At 39.9% G+C, this 19,661-nt stretch overlaps 1 protein-coding gene across 1 annotated transcript in view; it reads left to right on the plus strand.

Moving 5' to 3' along the window:
* The window catches only part of cavin1b (caveolae associated protein 1b), a 28,362-nt gene extending 11,426 nt beyond the window's left edge, over window positions 1–16,936 (plus strand). The window contains exon 2 of the mRNA XM_079806803.1: window positions 14,460–16,936. Coding sequence (XP_079662929.1) covers window positions 14,460–15,314 — 855 coding nt within the window. The 3' untranslated portion in view covers window positions 15,315–16,936. The remainder of the gene's footprint in view (window positions 1–14,459) is intronic.
* The last annotated feature ends 2,725 nt before the right edge of the window (window positions 16,937–19,661 follow it).

Raw genomic sequence — 19,661 nt, forward strand, 5'->3', positions numbered from 1 at the left:
TTTACCGTGCTGATTCATTCTTCAGGCATCCTGACTCCCCTGTCTCCATCCAGCTCTTTTGCTTCTCATTCCATTTTGCAACCATTCCGTTCCAGCCTCCCAGTATATCATGCATTTATAAACCTGCCAGTACCTTTCACACCCTGATACTCCCTGCCTCCAAAATCCTGACAGCTCATTGGCCTGAACTTTATCTCAAAATGTTGAATACATTTGCTATGACTGTTACTGATAGCTGTTATGTGAGCAGTTTAATAATATAATAAGAAGGTGTAAGCTTGCACGCACGCACACACACACACACACAAACACACACGCACACACGCCCACACACACACACACACACACACACACACACACACACACACACACACACACACACACACACACACACACACACACACACACAGGGTTTTTGTGAAATGTGGGGACATTCCATAGGCGTAATGTTTTTTATACCGTATGGAAGAAGGTGGAAGAAGGAAGAAGGTGGTCTGGTCTGATGAATCACGTTTTCTTTTACATCACGTGGATGGCCGAGTGCGTGTGCGTTGCTTACTTGGGGAACACATGGCACCAGGATGCACTATGGGAAGAAGGCAAGTCGGCGGAGGCAGTGTGAGGCTTTGGGCAATGTTTTGCTGGGAAACTTTGGGACCTGCCATCCATGTGGATGTTACTTTGACACGTACCACCTACCTAAGCATTGTTGCAGACCATGTACACCCTATCAAGAAAACGGTATTCCCTGGGTGCTGTTGCCGCTTTCAGCATGATAATGCGCCCTGTCACAAAGCAAACATGGTTCAGGAATGGTCTGAGAAGCACAACAACGGATTTGAGGTGTTGACTTGGCCTCCAAATTCCCCAGATCTCAATCCAGTCGAGCATCTGTGGGATGTGCTGAGCAAATAAGTCCGATCCATGGAGGCCCCACCTCGCAACTTACAGGACTTAAAGGATTTACTGCTAACATCTTGGTGCCAGATACCACAGCACACCTTCAGGGGTCTAGTGGAGTCCATGCCTCGACGAGTCAGGGCTGGTTTAGGAGCAATAGGGGGACCAACACAATATTATCATGTCATAATGTTGTGCCTGATCTGTGTATGTAGGCCTATATATGATAACATTTTCAAATCATGCACATTATGCACTTATTAACATATAGCTACTGTATAATGCCAAAAACTCAAGATGGTTCACACACCATCTAATGCATATTGTACAAAACAAGGGAGACTCTGGTCATTTTGCCAGAGACTTTGAATGTCACAGTAAATGCCCTGGTAGTTTCAACTATGGCTTTAAATAATATTGATTTGTGAAATTGCATAATTAAAACATATCCAAGATTTTTGTTTGTAGCTGTTTATAGCAGTGCAGGTACAAACAAACAACAACAACTGTGGTTGGTTAGTTTCAACCTCCTCCTGTCTATAAGTAAGTGGATCTTGTTAGGATCAGTGTTTATTTCAAAAGTCGGTACTCAAAAGTCCATGAGATAAAATCTAAAATATTTTGATTATGTTGATAAATTCTCAACATGGATGTGTAGTAAATGGTTTGAGATGGAGACATTTTGGTATAACAGAGACAATTGGATATTTCAAGCAAGCAGAGGTGAGAAATTAGAAGGAAAAACTTGGATCTTGTCCACCTTATAGACTGGAATGCTGTAACTTACATAATGAACACTGATCACATAGTGGAAGTACGTTTATAACTAATGTATTTTATCTGCCCGTTACACTGGTAGACCATATATGGCAAAGTCACAGAAATACTCCTGTTGTCTACGTCATGTGAAAAGCCCATTTGCCTTATGTCACACTTTGGAAGCAATTTCAGCGACGCAGGGGCTTTCTCCACTGACCGAAGAAAGAGAGAGAGGGAGACAGTGTATGGGACCAGGAAAACAAGAGAATTAGAGTAAAAGTGTGCAAAACAGACAGTAAGAAGCATGCAGGGTGAAGCTATGAGAACAGAAAGACATCTGGGCTTCTAAAACACAGCTACCACACACACACACACACATCTGTGCGAAGGGAAGGAAAGTCACTAGTGGTTGCTATAAATAGGATCTGCTGCATAGTTGTTTGATTATGAGAGGGGGAGAGGGCTCATGGATGAGGTTGGGCTATTCTCTGTAATTGATCTGGAGCATACGCTCAAAAAGCATCATGTCCAGCTGAAGGGAACAGCAGAATGAATGGCTATATCCACTGCTGGCACGGCCCAGTGCTGTGTCTTTTTGATTTCTTTCTGTGCAGTTAATCTTCAGACGGGCATGAGGTGTAGCAGCATGACTCTGGCTTTTGGCCCATGTTTCTCAGTTTGGCATAGGCTTTATCTTGTTTGCTCTCAATCTCCTACCCTCCATCTTCCTTTTTCTCCTTCTTTTCAGGATTCTTTGAAACAGTATGAGCTACAAACTACTTGTAAGAAATTCGGGTTGCACTTTATTCTACATGTAGCAATACGTGGCCGTCTAGTAGTGACTACGCCACCCCGAATTACCGGGGAAATAATCTAATAAATAGGACACAAGTCCGTTTGCTCATGAGAGGCAAGAGACGTGAGTTCAAATAGAAACAGGCATTTTTTTTTATTAAAGAGAGCAATTAAACAAACACAATCAATTGTCTCATTACGTAATAAACAAAAGTTAAGGCAACCAAAACAAAAGAATATGATCACGGCAGGGGCTGAGACCACAGAGAAGCAGGCTAGCTATAGCTGCATCTGGCAATGAAACACACCTTGAAGAATCACTCCACTACAAAATAGTGATTAAGAATCACACCACACTTTTAACCCCTATCTAGGGTGAAGGCCTGCAGCTAAAACCCACCAGCCTGCCTCCAGGGGAACCCAGCTCCTGCAGGATACAGAAAAGAAATAAATTTAGAAATGATTAGAGATAGACAAATCGAAATGAGACAAATAATGAAAACAAAATCAAGCTATGAGATAAATGATCATCTATAATAAATGATCATCTATAATAAAAAACAAAGAAAATAAAATATAAACCAGTCACATTCATAAGAAATAAACAAAACACAATTTATGAGACCAAATAAAGTACTCCTTCTGACCCACTTGAGCCCGAAAGAACGAATAAATTGCCTGAGCAATAGATAAAGTGAAGTCCAGCAGTACAATTCGGCTTCCACAAAGCAGCAGACGTGGCTCACAAAAGCATGGGTTGCTGACAGCAAGTTCGTTAAAGTAGCTGCTCAGCCTTGCTTTAACACGAGCAAAAGAGAACTCCTAAACACAAATAGTCATTAACTATCTAATTAAAAACAGTTGTAGATTAAAAGAAACGATAGTAAATGTACTCACCCTGATTCAACTTCGGCGCGCACACACACAATCACAGGCACATAGAATTCATATGCTGTTAGTGAGTCAATAAACAGCTGATACTCCGACGCAGAAAGTGAGGAGACGTCACACCAACGGAAGCCCAAAGGCGTGCCACACTAAAACGCATTGCAGATCGCTCAACCAAACGAACTACCCGAAAGGTTACAAAATATCATTAAAACTTACCACAATGAAGGTGTCACCACGAGAACGCGCACAGCCTCGATGGCCGAGTGTCACACTAAACAAATACAGATAAAAGGCACCATAAAACACTTAATACTAACATCTAAACAACCCCGACTGCACAGCTGATACACATACCTCCGCGATCTCTTGGAATGAATGACAAAGGGGCGGGCTTTCAATGACGTATCCCAGGGAGCATCCACAGACTCTATATACCCCAAGGGACAGAACCCTATTGGCCATATATGTAATGAGGGTGACGTGGCAATGAGTCACTCACTTCACCACATACAGTACGTGCACTTTCGTGTACTTACAGTGTAGGCCTACTTAGCTAAAAAAGTACTGGGTAATATAAGGTTACTACCTTGGTTAAGGTTAGGTTTAGAGATAGGGATAGTACCTAGTTATTACACAGTCATTTCAATTAGCACACTATAATAAATACATAGTATGTACATGGGAAACAGGACTGTAAAATAAAGTGCCACGAAGTTCAACTACAGTTCAGATACACTTAGTTATAGATAGAGTAGGCGATTTTCAGAGAGGCTAGCATTAGCAAGCTAGCTTTGAAAGCATAAGATCCCACCCTCCCTTCAGAGCGTCTCCAAAGCCACGCCTCCTTCAAAACACAGGAAGGGAGCAAACAAAAGCATCACAAGAGATGCCGTTAAAGGCACATTATGTAAAATTTTTGATTGAAATATACAAAAACCAGTAGTTATATATTTTGTTGACTTGTGTATTATCCAAAATGTTTCCAAGAATGTTTAAATCCAGGGAAATAGGCAATTGTATTACCCTCATTACGCATTACCCTTGATTTCTGGTTTTATTTTGTAGAATGAACCATGTAAACACCAAAGAAGCTTATATTGTGTGTTTTATTAGACAGGTGAGCAACTGTTTGGATACATTCATCGACAGAAAACTAATCATTGTTATATAGCTAAACACAGTTTGTCTTATTGTTCAAATCTCGTTTTCTTGATTTACCGTGAGTACCATGTTTTACCATGTCTAATATCGATCTAGCTTACTGTAGTGCACAACAAGTGTCTCATAGTAGTAGCAGAGCGAACGCACAGAGTAGAATTATAGTATAACTTTCAACACACTCAAATAATGTATATAATATGAGAAAACAGCACTGCGTTACCCCACATACTAATGACCGGAAAAAGAAGTGGTCATCTGCAGCATAATAAAAGCCTAGCCAGTCTCCAGACCTAAACCCAATAGAGAATCTTTGGAGGGAGCTCAAACTCTGTGTTTCTCAGCGACAGGCCAGAAACCTGACTGATCTAGAGAAGATCTGTGTGGAGGAGTGGGCCAAAATCCCTCCTGCAGTGTGTGCAAACCTGGTGAAAAACTACAGGAAACATTTGACCTCTGTAATTGCAAACAAAGGCTACTGTACCAAATATTAACATTGATTTTCTCAGGTGTTCAAATACTTATTTGCAGCTGTATCATACAAATAAATAGTTAAAAAATCATACATTGTGATTTCTGGATTTTTTTTTTTTAGATTATGTCTCTCACAGTGACAAATTCAGACCTCTCCATGATTTCTAAGTGGGAGACCTTGCAAAATAGCAGGGTGTTCAAATACTTATTTTCCTCACTGTATCTCACTTTGCCTCTCACAGCTGTAAACCATTTGGTATTTCTTATTTTTGACCAAAGAAATATTAACAATTGGATGTGTATTATTATTTGCCAATAGTATGATATTTTAACAAAGGCAGTGCTTTTGTGTTTGAACTTTGAAAGCCTCTGTATTCATTTTCAGAGCTGCATTTGGTGCAGAGCAAAAAAAGTTTGTAAAAATAAGAAACAGAAGTCTGAATCAGTATTTTGCTGTGGGGAGCATTTGGTACATTACTACGGCTGTACAGAGAGGATGTGCTGATGTTCCACACAGTCATAAATCTCTGTGTAAACACAAACCTCTCTCCTCCATTGTTATTGGAAAGAGTAACTCAGCAGCACCATGGCAACCATGATCGTGGTGCCAGACAGTGCTCTAAATCAGCGGGCAGAACGAACCAGCGGCGATTGCATGTTCTGAATAACAAGCTAAATATTTTTTTCACCGTACTGCATTTGGGAAAATGTCAGTTTAAGAAATGAGTTACAGCTTACCACAGACTGGAAACTGCCTGCTTTGCTTATAAAACTCAACATGGCAACAAACGCATGAGTTACTCCATGCGCCATGCCTTAAGCCTTTAGGAAACATTTTTGAACAGTCTGTTGTTGATGAATATGAAAATAAAGAATTGCTTTGTGAGTTCCAGATGCTCTATGCCAATGTTCACTTTCTTAGAGCAGTGTGTTCTAATGGCCTCCATCCAGCCAGATCTGCCATTTTATAGCATGAGTGATTTTCAAAAGTTTACACAGAACTCCACATGGATCTTCAAGGACAGCCGCAATTGCTAAGCACACAGTTGCCACAGTTGTCTTGATGGTCACCATGAAGATATTGTTGAGCAGTTGCTATGGAAACAGACAGTGTTTATGACATCAAACAGTTTAATTTGGTGTTGTAACAGTTGAACAGCCTTGCAGCTCTCTCTATCTCAACAACAGCCTCTGATTCATCAAACAATATTCCCTGCAGGGAAAGCCAGCATACCATCACTTTATATAGTCAAACCTCTCTCTCCCTCTCTTTCTCTCTCTTTGAATCATTAAAGGGGAGAAAATAACTCAGCAAAAGAACAGCTGAAAAGAATTGACTCTTCTTTTCTCTGTCCACATGCATATTTTCCCATCTCTCTCTGCTTCTGTTCCTCCATTAGCATGATAAGGAGGATTATCACGATAAAAGAATGGATAGTTCAGACTTTGAATTCAGTCTGTTATGATAGGGAGGCTACAGTTTCAGGGCTGCACTCCAAGGACTGACCCTAAGTTTGTGTAAGTATTAAACGTGACTAACCCTAACCTAGCAACGTAAACCTTTAAAAATATAAGTCATCAATGTTTGGGAATACTGCCTTAGTTCCACTTTTTTAAAGTCCTCTTATTTGGTAGGTGACACCATAGAAATATATACATAGATGCCTCATTAGTGGCTATTTCTATGGACTGCCATAGTAAGCTGTCCGCCATATTGGGAAGGTCAAAGCTGGTCCTTGAACAATCGAGAGCAAGTTGACAGTGCATCAGGGAATGTGGCATCTATGTATATGGGTGGCACTGTCACAGAAAATAATCACACTGCTGTATTGGCACTTTCAAGTCAGGTGGATTCTGCTCTCAGCGTTTTTAATGTTCATCAGATGGAAACAAACCATTCTGAATGTGTTTTCAATGATATTGTTCCATTCTGTCGTTAAAGTTCTATCTATCTATATTATTGTATTTTATTTAAAGCTTTTTTTGTGTTCAAGATTTACAAAAAATATATAATGAGAATGTACAACATGAATCCATTTTCCAAACTGTGTTTTTGTCTTACCCTGAATCATTATGGTACATGTATAATAAGTGTTTATATTGGGACAATTTCAGACCAGACTGGTATGAACCGCTGCGGAGGAGCATAGACATAAACAACGAGAAGTAGCTCCGGCTGCCATGTTCTTCCGCAAGACGTATGCAGTTCCAATTATTAACCGGTAGAGCGCAACAAGTTATGGACTGCAGCTTTAAATATATCTCAACTTTCTTTTTTTCCCCTTTAGTTTGAAATATTATTAATTAGGGCTGTCAAAATGAGCATGTTAATTTTTCAGTTTAACGCGTAAAAAATATTTAACACAATTAACGTTGAATCTGTCTTTTCAGTAGCCTATATGATCACACTATCATTCATTCAGGTGCTATTAAACCGCGATAAGACTCTAAAAAAGACTCTCAAATCTGTACTGGTGCACTATATAAGCGTGCCAGCACTACAGCACTCTTTCGTGCTTGAAGAAGGGACAAAACACAAAATAATGTTAAAATTCCTGTTTTGTCGAGTATCCTCGTAAGCACAATGAGTTAAAAAGTGATAAATGAACGTAAAAAGTTCTGAGAAAATAGGATGTGTGCAGATCCACATCCAAGTCTTAAAGTGACAGCAGCCTAATAAATCGAGATTGTCCTAACTGCAGAGATCCAGGGGGTTGGATCCAGATCCAATTCCTCCCACTTCATATACTTTGCTATATTACTGCAATAATGAAGCCGCAAACTTCACATACTTTTGAAAATCCAGCGTTAAGTTGATCCTGGTAAACGCTCATTGTCACAGTTGTAAACACGATGGCTTTCTTCTTCCACAAGAGAGTTTGGCGTCACTGCATTTGTTTCCAGGCGGACCATTAAAGAACACGACACACATATCTCCCGGACATCCTGTAGAATTCAAACAACCAGATGACGATTTCAAAAGTCCTGAAGTGTTTCCAGTTAAGTGTGCCATAAGCATCAGACCCTTTAGCCAATGGTCTGTGAACGTGACGTCTGAGGCGTGTTCTGCAGTGAGGAGAAACTGAATAAATCTGTTGCTTTCTGTGTTTAATGTTAATCAAAGAACAAAAGACAAAAAGAAAATTACTCACTGCTCTTGACTGAATAACTTTTGTAGCTTTAATAAGGATGAATCTATTCAGTTTATAATTTATGCAGTGAAGACTTTACAGTGTTTGATTATTCAATTTCTATTTACCTGTTAGACCTACCTCAAAATCATAAAACACTATTTACAAGGTTACATGGGTCAAAAAAAATGAAAAAATATATATTTTGTGCGTTTTAGCAGGGCAGGTAAAAATCTTAGCCTTAGCATTGAGCCCTGATATATTACGTAAAGGCACAGCTAAATATGACATTTCTTACAATCGGTTCATGTGAATATTTTTTTAAGTTCACTTAAAGGGTTACTTCACCGATTAGCCTTAAGCTTTGTATCAGTAGAAACCCGGTAGTATATTCAAATGACCGTGCTTCCCTCCCTCATTTCCCCCTGAGACGAGAGATTTCTGTATTTTTTGTCTGGAAAAAAAACTTTTTTGGCCAGAGGCTAAAGACTACAGCCATTAGTAGGAGCTATTTCCGCATGTTTTCAACCCACCCATAGGGGGTGGGATCTCACTCACAGAATGTAAAATGCACTCGGCCGCTCTGGCATTCATAACGGAGCGGTGCGGAGCAAAGCGAGTGTTTTCAATAAATGAAAGTTAAGCTTCCAAAGGCATGAACTGAAAATGTGCAAGACTGGACACGCACTGTGAATGAGTGTGCGGCCGTGAATGAATGCCTGTGCGGCCATGCTCATTTTAGTTTCAGTATAGAATTAGCGCCAATTCGGTGCGGGTTGCTTGAATTGTGGGTTTATAAGCCTATTATTCTTAATGAAAAACACAACAACAAAACAGTACAATGACAAAACTCACTTAAATAGGCGCATTTCGCTTTGAACCCAAATCTTTCGCGATCATCTTGTCTGTCAGCTCCTTGCTCTCAAGATGAATGAAATCTGACTCCTGCTGCATTTGTGCTGCGACTCTCGTTTGGCTCATGCTGTATTGAGCAGACACGTTCAGTTTTTAATTGAAGTGTCTGTTCTCTAACTGAATTAAATGATTTTATTACTATAAAAATAAAAACAACTGTGGCCCCCAAAAATCCCGGTGGGCAAGTGAATTTAAATAAAAGTGATGTAAAATTTAGGGAAAAAAATCTATTTACCAGAGACATCACTATCAGTTCTGGTATCAGTGATACTGGCCTTCATTCATAGTGCTTAGTAAAAAGATGCCAAATATGTGAAATATACCGTCTTTATGTTGTTTGTATTTTGGAGATTTAATTTGATAATATAAAAACACATTAAAAAAAACTTTATTGTTAGGTGCGATGAATAACTTTCTTGGTAATGCATCCAGGTGGTTAAAAACCCGTACCCTGGAAGGCTGCTTTCCTACAGAGTTTAGCTCCAACGCTTATTAAACTCTTGAACCAGCTAATCAGGTCTTTAGGATTACTACTTCCAGGTGCATGATTTGAAGCAGGAAGATAAAATCCGTTGGAAGATGGACCTCCAGAAGCAGTATTTGGAAGCCTGAATGATATTTGTGAGCTCTGATTGTGAACTTTTTCTTTCTGCTAAAGAAAGTATCTTACCAAACCCATTTGTGCTCCACAAACACATTCACATTCCACACGCACTCCCTATCCTGGAGTTCCACGTTTTCATTTCCTGCCATGACAGTTATGCAACATGTACGGAGGATTCCCTTCCACACATCCAGTGCTATATTCTTGGGAAAACCCCACACCCACTCATTTTCCCTCTACTCTGAACCCTGTGCTGGAGCTTGTGGGTGTGGTGGCTGGCTTTTGAATGGAAAGGTGGGGCGGCGGGTGTTTTGGGAGGGAATCCCTCGTCGCCATAGAGACACGTCAGGCTGGAGGCAGGCAGATGTGAAAGAGCTCTTCACATGTGACTGAAAAGAGACGCTTCTGTGAGGCAGTGGAAACATCCCACCATCCACACACAGTGTTTTCATTTATCAGTCTGCTGACGTGCAAACATTTTCAGCTCACTTTCTTCTTCTAATGAGGATTAGTTCACCAAAAAATGAGTATTCTGTCATTAAACTAAACCATTATGTTCTTTCAAACTTCATCTGTGGAACAAAGATTTTATATTTTGAAGAAAACTTCATGCAGGTCTTTAACATTCAAAGACTGTTTTACAATAATCTCCAGAAGAATACAAGCACCATAAATGCAGTCAAGACTATGTTCTAAATCTTCTGAATTCATTTGATGGCAATTTATAAATAAATCAATGAGTCAGTGAGCTGAACTCAAAAATCAATCTTCATTTTTTAATAAATTGTTCAGTCCAAACCACTTCAAAAGAATGATTGGTTCACTAAACCGGTTAAAGTTGAACATTGGGAACTTTTGTTTTCCAGCATATGGGTTTGGAAAGACGAAAGACACAAAAATCATTTTTGGTAAATTACTGTGGTGAACCATAATGAAACATTTTATGGCATTTCGTTTTTTTTCATCTCTTTTGATGAGATATAAAGTTGTGGTATGTTAGAAAAAAACAGTTTTCATCTAGAAAAAAAAAAAGATTTCTGCTGACCAGCTGGGATTGAAGCCAGCTGATACCTGCAAACAGATGAGAGAGAGACAGACAGATAGAGAGTTAACCAAACCACACACCATGTGACGCACACACACACACAGTCAAAAGAGCTCTTGTTGTTTCATTTTGTGTTTGTACACACTGTGACTAACACACACGCACATTAACTGTCTCAGAGACACAAACAACTCTTCTGTTCCTGTGCTCATATATTATGTCAATCTCTGTAGCCCACGGCCCTCCATGCTTCTGTGGTTGGCTCATGGAAAAGTCTAGGAGTCTCTGAAAGCAACTCATACGTACTTATGTATGTGTGTGTGTGTTTGTATGTGCAGAACACCTTGTGTTTAAGAGGAAAAAAGGGAGAAAGCCGTTGCATGACACCAACTTTGATGAGGCAGAGACAGAATGAGAAAGAAAAAGAGGAGGAATGTATGTCCTTAAAATGTGTTGTTACTGACTCAGATACCGTATGTTACTTGTTTCTAAGGCAACTGTGTTGTGTGTAAAGGGTGAGATGGTGGAATTTCACTTTAACCATATTTAAAGACAATAGAGTTATGAAAGTACTTTCAAAAAATTACATTCAGTTCACACTTAAAGGTGCAGTGTGTAGTATTTATGAGGCTCTATTGACAGAAATGCAATATAATATACATAACTATGTTTTCATTGGTGTATAAAGATCTTACATAATAAATACATACATATATATATATACTATGCTCTCTCTGCATCTTACACAGATTACACTAAACACTAAATATGGACCGTACAGTGTATATTAATAATGTATAAAGTGATTTCTGTCTCAGGGTTTGAGAGGCTCTTCTAGCCTTTCAAAAGGGAACAAGTTCAAAGGGAATTTTTCTTGGGAATGTGAAATGTAACTCCATAGCTCTTATCGTTCCCTTCATACACACATTTACTCACATTTTCCAATCGTTTCTAGTGGTGGACTGCGTGTTTCCCTTCCTCTCTGCTCGGCAGAACAATGCAACATTAACTTGAGAGAGGCACTTTGGGATATGGGCTCACCAAGGTGACTGCCTGACTTCCTCTAACATGTTACTGTTCTTCCATTACAGCTGCTTTTAGAGAATGTTGTTTTTCACAAGATCAGTGGCCTTTTGACCTTTGGGTCTTAGATTAGATGCCCTTCTAATATTCGGAACTTCATCAGGGTCGGACTGCATATTTTACCCTTTTTAAAGTGCTTTGCTTATGACAGAAATGTCCGTACTATACTTTTGATTGGGTAATAAAACTGTCTTGATACTTGAGACTTCTCTGTACTGTTTGCGTTAGCATGTAAGCATTAGCTAGCACCTAAGTTCATGACCTTTAAATTCATTAGGGTAGTGTGTTGTTCGTCATATACATCATGAAGCTTGCTTGCGGGGACCTAGATTTAAATCTGGCCTGCGACATGACCTCTTCAAGTCTCCACTGTTTTATCAGATACAAGCAAAAAAAACATAAATAAACCAGCAGGCTTTACTTTGACCCCAAGAAATAGTTTGAAAAGCACAGTTTTCTAACCATTACTGATGTATTTTCTTGATATCGCTATACTTAACAAATGCTGGGTTGTTTCAACCCATGTTTGGGTCAAATATGGACAAACCCGTTGGTTTAAACCAACGGCGTTGCTTGTCCATATTTGACCCAAACATGGGTTGAAACAACCCAGCATTTTTTAGTGTAGCCAGGTACTAGGTAGACTGGCTCCACCCTCCTACGTACTTCCGCTCAATTTTCATTTTCCTTCAGTACTCCGTCTGGGATTGCAGTATATTCTCTAGTTTTCTCCGGTCAAATTTTAACCGGTCCAATCAGCGAACAGAGGGAGTGGCTGAGAACGATGACGTTGATGTCGTGCGCTAGTTGGAGATATACGTCACGACCAAACGTTAGCGATTGGTTATGGCAGATCCAAAGTGGCTCTGGGCAGATTCAATAGTTTTAAACTTCAACGCCTTCAATGAAGTTAACGCTTGTCAATGAAGAGTGGCCAGACTCTCTGTACAAATGAAATGTATGAGAGTCTGTTAGGACCAGGCTAGGTACTTGGTGCGTTTTTCCATTTTCGCAGGCGAAATCTAGCCATTTCGATAGGAATCTGCGCATCGGGAAGTTTCGCGAGAGGGCAAAAAAGTTTCCCAGGCAGATTTTTCTCAAGTTCAAGTTACTTCTGTGTGAGTTGTCCTTCATGCTTTACTATACCTTGAGGTGTTGGAGCCACAAAAGCCCACTAGGGTGAACTTTTTCCAGTTTTGACTTTGACAGAGCATATATTGGTCTTAATAATTTGTTTACTCTAATATTTCTTTCTCTATTTGACACAAAATAAACTCTTGAACTTAGATAAATCAGGCATACATGAGGATGGTACAACCCAAATATTATGACATTAATATACTAATTTGAAATACATCCATCCCCATGTGCAGTATGAACAAGAGGTATGAAAGAAGATGAATGTCTGTTTTGATATGTGGTTGGGGGTATTAGATTAATCCAAATACAAACACTTTTAGCAGCAGCAAAGACCTTTACATCACCATAAGCTTACAGACACACTGTTTGCTTGTTTGTTTATTCCCTGTTTGTTGTTTTTTTGTTTTTGTTTGTTTTTCTGTGTAAATCATTTGTCCCAGCTTGATGCTGAGGAAAGAATAAATCAAACAATAGGAAAAGACATCCTTGTATTTGTTAGTATGGCCTGGGAATGTTGGCAAAGACATTAACAGGGCAAAACGGGATGACTCAATGTATCACACTGACGGAAAATATGTCTCCTTTACAAACAAGTCAGAGCATTGTGCGGTAGAAAAAGAGTGTTCTTGGGAACGAGGGGCTTCGCGGGATGGAATGCTGAGAATTAGGGTCGGGCAGGAGGGTGGGAGACAGGTCGGAAGGGAAGGGAGAGGCGATGAAAGAATGGAGAAACAACAAAAGAAAGAAAACAAAAACTCTGTTGAGGAACATGAGAGGAACAGCAGTGAGACGTGCATGTTCTCCCTGTGTCGACCTCTGTAGGAATTAATTTGCAATTTTTTAAAATAGCTCTTTCATATCCATTATCTGCACATGCTTATTTGACATTTGACATCATTTAAATGGGCTATCTGTGAAATGGGGACCTGTTCAATTTTGAAAGTAACTTTTAATTGTAAGTTCTCTGACATGTTATACAGTCTATCACATAAAGAAGGCATTTCAATTACATTGTGCCACTATGCTAAAATAATAAGTAATATTTACACAAGTAAAACAGAAGGTGACTTAGAATTACCTTTTAAATGATACCTACCCTACAAGTGCATAATAAAGTTTTTGTAGTGACCATACAAACATAAAATCATAACAGTTACCCCAGTGAAATCAAATTCTGTCTCTAATAATGGTCTTGTTGTGAATTCAGCTTTTGTGAGTAAGGTCACCATCAATGCTAGTACGGATGCTGAACAATAGGGTCATTAAATGGATTAAATAAAGACAGGACATTGATTGTTTTTGGCGGTGCTTAGTTTGGGGATCTGTTACACACTTTTGGCAAAGGAGGCTTATTCATTTCTCATTTCCTTAAGGAGAAAGATACAACTGTGGGCAAAATAGATTGCATTTTCTGCAGAAATAGTAGTGCTTGAATAATGGAACCATGTTGGTAGGTGGTACTTAGGTTATTTATTTATCTAATAAAGAAAGACAATTGTTTAAAGGATTGTGTATATGTGTTTGCCCTCATTAATTATATGACTGTTTTGGTGTCTCTCTGCAGGATGAGGTGAAAATACCTTCAAAAGTCAATGTGGCCAAGTCTATGAAGTTTCCAGAGCCTGTGGAAGGAGAAGCTGAAGGTGAACTCAAAGCGGCCGCAGAGGAAGGAGGAGAGGACAAAGAGAAAGTCAATCTGGACTTGTCCTCTGATGAAGAGGAGGTGGAGATCGAGGAAACCATTGAGGAGTCTCGAGCAGAGCGCATCAAACGGAGCAGCCTGCAGCGCGTCCAGACCATCAAAACCGTTTTCTCCAAGGGAAATATGGAGAAAACCAAGCAAAAGACCAAGGACAACTTGGAGAAGACCAAACAGAAGACCAAAGAGAACTTGGAGAAAACTCGCATGAAGACCAAAGAGAACTTTGAAAAATCCAGGCAGAAAACCAAGGAGAACCTGGAGAAGACCAAACAGAAGACCCGAGAGAACCTGGAGAAAACACGCCACAACATAGAGAAAAAGATGGGCAAACTCAGCAATCGCATGTCTGTGAACCCCGAGCGCAAGGAGAAGATCAAGACCTCGCAGAAGAAGGTGCTAAAGTCTTTCACTCCTGACCACATCATCTATGCCCGCTCCAAAACTGCCGTCTACAAGGTTCCACCATTCACCTTCCATGTGAAGAAGATCCGTGAGGGAGAAGTGGAGATCCAGGGAACTGAGATGGTGGAAGTCGTCGGGGACATAGACGAGGTGGAGAATGCAGTGATGGAGGGAGAAGATGAGGAGATGGAGATGGAAGGTGGAGAGATGGTGGAGGATGACGACGAGACAGAAGAAAGCCATGAGATGAGGGCACTACTGGAGAGGGGAGACGAGCTGGTGTTGGTGGAAGACCATGACAGAGACAGCGATTAGTGTGTGTGTATGCATGTGTATGTGTGTGTTCGGCGCTTACGCATTAGAGAAGCTCTAACAGAACATTTGATGGGTGGAACTGCATCAACTATGTTTTTAACCATGTTGATGAGGCGGCTCAGTTTGATATCAAGTGTTAATGCAGCAAATATGATTCCTGAAAGCACAACCCCTTGAGATTGGAATTGATGAACTGTTGCCAAAAAAAAGCTTTGGGTTGCTAGAGCATCCGTTTCGCCAAACCCTGATTTTTGTCCTCCCAGCCTTTGCGCCCATTAATGTGTTGCAGCATTCTCTGATATAGTATAACCTCTACTGTGTAGGCGTCCTGAACATGTGTGCTGTACTGCTGATCCAGATGTTGGATGTTGCAGGAGAATGTGAATGTGTCTGTTTGCATGTGTGTATTTACGTCTTTTCTAGCAGCAAATTTTTTCAAATTTAAGGTGACTTCACCTAATGTTTGTGCGACTGAGATATTTACTGTACTAGTCCAAGTAACTTAGTTCCTTGACTTCACCTTGTTTGGTAAGGTTAAGGGGAAGGGACTAGGCATGCTGACCGATAAGATATCTGGGAACTTTTGTATGCTAGTTGGAAAGAATGAACTGCAATTTTTGACTATATGAAATAGATAGGCTTGATCAAATGAACAACAGACTTTTGGACAGGTAGTTCTGTTGTACTAGAAGATCATTTGGTCAGACTTTATATTAGGTGGCCTTAACTACTATGTACTAACAAAATACCCACAAGACTATGGATTTACTCTATAGCCCCATGCTGTTTGGGAAAATTCCCACATTTCCTGCTAATGAGTTTGAGGTATGGTTAGGTTTAGGAGTTAAGCACCTAATATGAAGTATGACTGATTATTTTTCTTCTTGTTCTAGTCTCATAGAGCTACAGACTGTTCTTCGCTTTTCATAGAAGGTGGAAGAACAAACCAAGATAAGAAAACCTGAAGTATTGCTTCTAAGTGCTCATTTTTACATATATTTTATATATTTTGGAGTTTATTGAATACTTTTACATTTCCTTAAAACAGGCTGTCATATAATAAGTAAACTCTTTCACTGTTCTGAAACCATTGAAACACCAACATATTATTACATGAATACACTTTTTATTCTCATAGATCTATAAAATGATCTTGTTTTCAGAATGGCATTGCAGGCGTAAACTGCAATACTGTTTGTGTAGCATTTGCACGTCCCCTGGTGGACATGTGTAGTAATGTTATAATGGATCAATGACCGAGGAATTTGTAGACCCAAGAGCACAAACGTTATAATAAGCAAAATGGGTATGAACTGCAAAAAGCTACAGCTAATGTCATCAGCACCTCCTGATCTTGAATTAAATGCATATGATTATGAATCACTGCTATTACTATTACTTGCTATTAAGAGCACAATCATTTCTCAGATGTTACCTTAATTCTCCTCTTTGCTCAGATTGTATCATTTCAGTAATTGCAAAATTCTGCAAATCTTCTACTTTAAGCATCTTTGCTTTTTTTTGTGTTTTTTTTGCTTGTAGCTGATTATGCATATGAATACTCTCTTGTAATGTCACACGTCTTAACCACTAATGTGTTAATAAAGAAATCATGCTTCACACTCCATTAGTAATGCTTGACTGATCAAAATTAGTGTTATTTTTGCACTTTATTGTTGCATTGTACTGTATAATTACAATTACAGCAAGTATTTATTCTTATGAAACACTTAGGCTACTTGATATTACTATAGAAAAAAAAATCTATGAATTATGCAAAAACGTACTGTTGTAGCTTTTCAAGCTAGTCTATGTCGGGGTGATGTTTTTTGTCTTTTTAATTGCAAGAAAAGAAACAGCACTGCGTTGGATACATTGACATTAAAAAAAATTAAAAGGAAAAAAAAAAGACAACTAAACTAGTAAGACAAATTTTTATATATATATATATATATATATATATATATATATATATATATATATATATATATATATATTTAAATGAAAAATGTAAGTCGCATTTTATAAAAGGAGAAAGAAAACAACCTAAGTTCTCCCAAAGAATAACCTGATTGTAATGGTAGAATAAATAAAGCAAAGCTCCATTTCGAGGGAACTTGTGCTGCGTCAATGACGTTTTGGGAACACCCCTGTGTGATTGCGTCTGAAGCACGTGTGTCAACTAGTCCAATGGTGAGAGTGAACGTCAAAGGCGGGTGACGGCATGACCAGGAAAGGATAAAGCACTCCCGGAAACAACCGGCATTTGCTTCTGTGCCTCAGCAAGTGCTCTGTGTCAAAACTGTCTCTGTCTTTACTGTTGTATTGTCTGATATAGTGAGCTCACTATATTCATTCTAAATGGCGAATGTATCAGCATTCAAAGCGTACACTTCTTCTTGCCCTCATTTCATCACAGGTGGAGATTTGCATGATTCGTGTGTGATGTGTTTGGGAGCGGAGCATGCTCTATCAGCTTTCGAAGGGGCTGATTGTGAGAGGCTGCCGCTTCGCTCCCGCCTGTCACTCTTCGAGGAGAGTGTTCAGGTTCACGTTTCCTGCAGTTCCGGCCCTGCTGCTGCTGAGGCAGCACGGACGTCGAGATTGTGGGGTTTGCAAATGGATCGCTCAGAGGGGTTTGAGACAGGCCCAGCCCTTTCTTTGCCTTCACCCAGGAGACCCAGTGCTCTCTCGCCTGGGTTGGAAGCCTGCCCTGTGGCTTCTTCTGCCCAGAGGGAGAGCCCGGTGTTTCTGAGGAGGTGGATGTGCTGAGTTTCGAAATGGGGGAAGAGGATTCGCCATCCCTTTCCCCAGCGTATGAGGAGCTGGTGGTAGTGTCTCGCAGTGTTTCTAAGTTAAACATCGACTGGCCAGCTGAGAAGAAAGGCACTCATCCTTAAAGCAAGTTAGACGAGTGCTTTCTGTCACCAAACGCAACACCTCCACCATGGGGCCTTCCATTTTTTCACGATCTACACAATGAAATATCAAGGTCATGGAATAAGCCATACTCTGATACAGATTCCAGTCAGGAGGGACCTTCTGTCTCAAGATGGACTCAAAGACTGGTTTCTCAACCGAGGTTGTGGAGACCATATTTCATTCCAGAGCTCCTTTCACAAGGAAACTTTACGGTTTGAAGTGGAGAGTTTTCACTTCTTGGTGCAGTTTGCGACAGTGGGATCCAGTTAGTTGCCCAGTGGCTTCAATACTTTCTGCAGGGTTATCCCCTTCCACACTGAAGGTGTATGTGGATGCCATTGCAGCTTACCATGTTCCTTTGGGTGGATGTCTGTGGGGAGAAACCCTTTGTACTTTGAGGCCGAGGCCTGCAATATGTTCTAGAGTTCCGTCCTGGGACCTGGCGACTGTGCTAGAAGGCTTATCTATGGCTCCCTTTGAGCCCCTTGATACTGTGTCTCAAAAGTTTCTTACTCTTAAGACAGTGTTTCTTCTGGCTATAACTTCTCTTAAGAGAGTTGGAGATTTACAGGCCCTGTCGGTGTCCCCTACGTGCTTTGAGTTTGCACCGGGGATGGTCCAGGCATTCCTTCACCCTAAACCGGGTGAAGTGCCTGAAGTACCGACCAAAATGTGGCAAATGTTGGTGAACAGAGTGGTGCAGGTATGACATCACTTTGTAGGCCAAAACGTGTAAACGAGTTAGGATTTTAGCATTTCGTTTTTTGAATGTGATTTTGGTTAAATGGCTGAAATAAGGTTTGTGGTGAACACATGCTCAAGACACTTTCACGTTTTATTATACGACATAAAATACATCACAGTATTACCCCACTCGTGATTTTTTGAAGCTGTTATGTGTCTTGAAAAAGGCATTTGCTAACAAGTGGCTAAATGGTACTACAGAGGCTGATGAGGGACATTAAACGTCATCACACCGAAAAGGTAAGCCCAGTCCGCTTTTACAGTTTGTCTCAATATGCTTATAATTGTGCTCTTATAAACGATTCTAATTCAAACTTTCTGGGAAAATGTTTTAAGATAAAAACTGAAAGGAAGCTTAATTATGATGACGTTGTATTCGTGGGACTGTGGTGTTGTCCGTTTATGCACCTTTAGCTTTTTACTTCAGGCAACTGCATTTTGGTTTCAAAATTTATAAAAGTTAATCTGTGAAAATTATCTTGATGTACAAAACATGCAAGTATCAGTGTGAAACCAGTGTGATGCAAACTGTCGGTTGGCTTACAAAGTGATGTCATACCTGTACCACTCTATTATGTGTGAATTATGGATCAGTGATGTGTGGGTTGTTTGTATCTGCCCCTACACTGTTATACACGGTATAAATGGGCTGTTTACTTGGAAAACATATAGCTGCTGATT

This window comes from Gobio gobio (assembly GCF_949357685.1).
Source record: "Gobio gobio genome assembly, chromosome: 23".
Lineage (NCBI taxonomy): Eukaryota > Metazoa > Chordata > Actinopteri > Cypriniformes > Gobionidae > Gobio > Gobio gobio.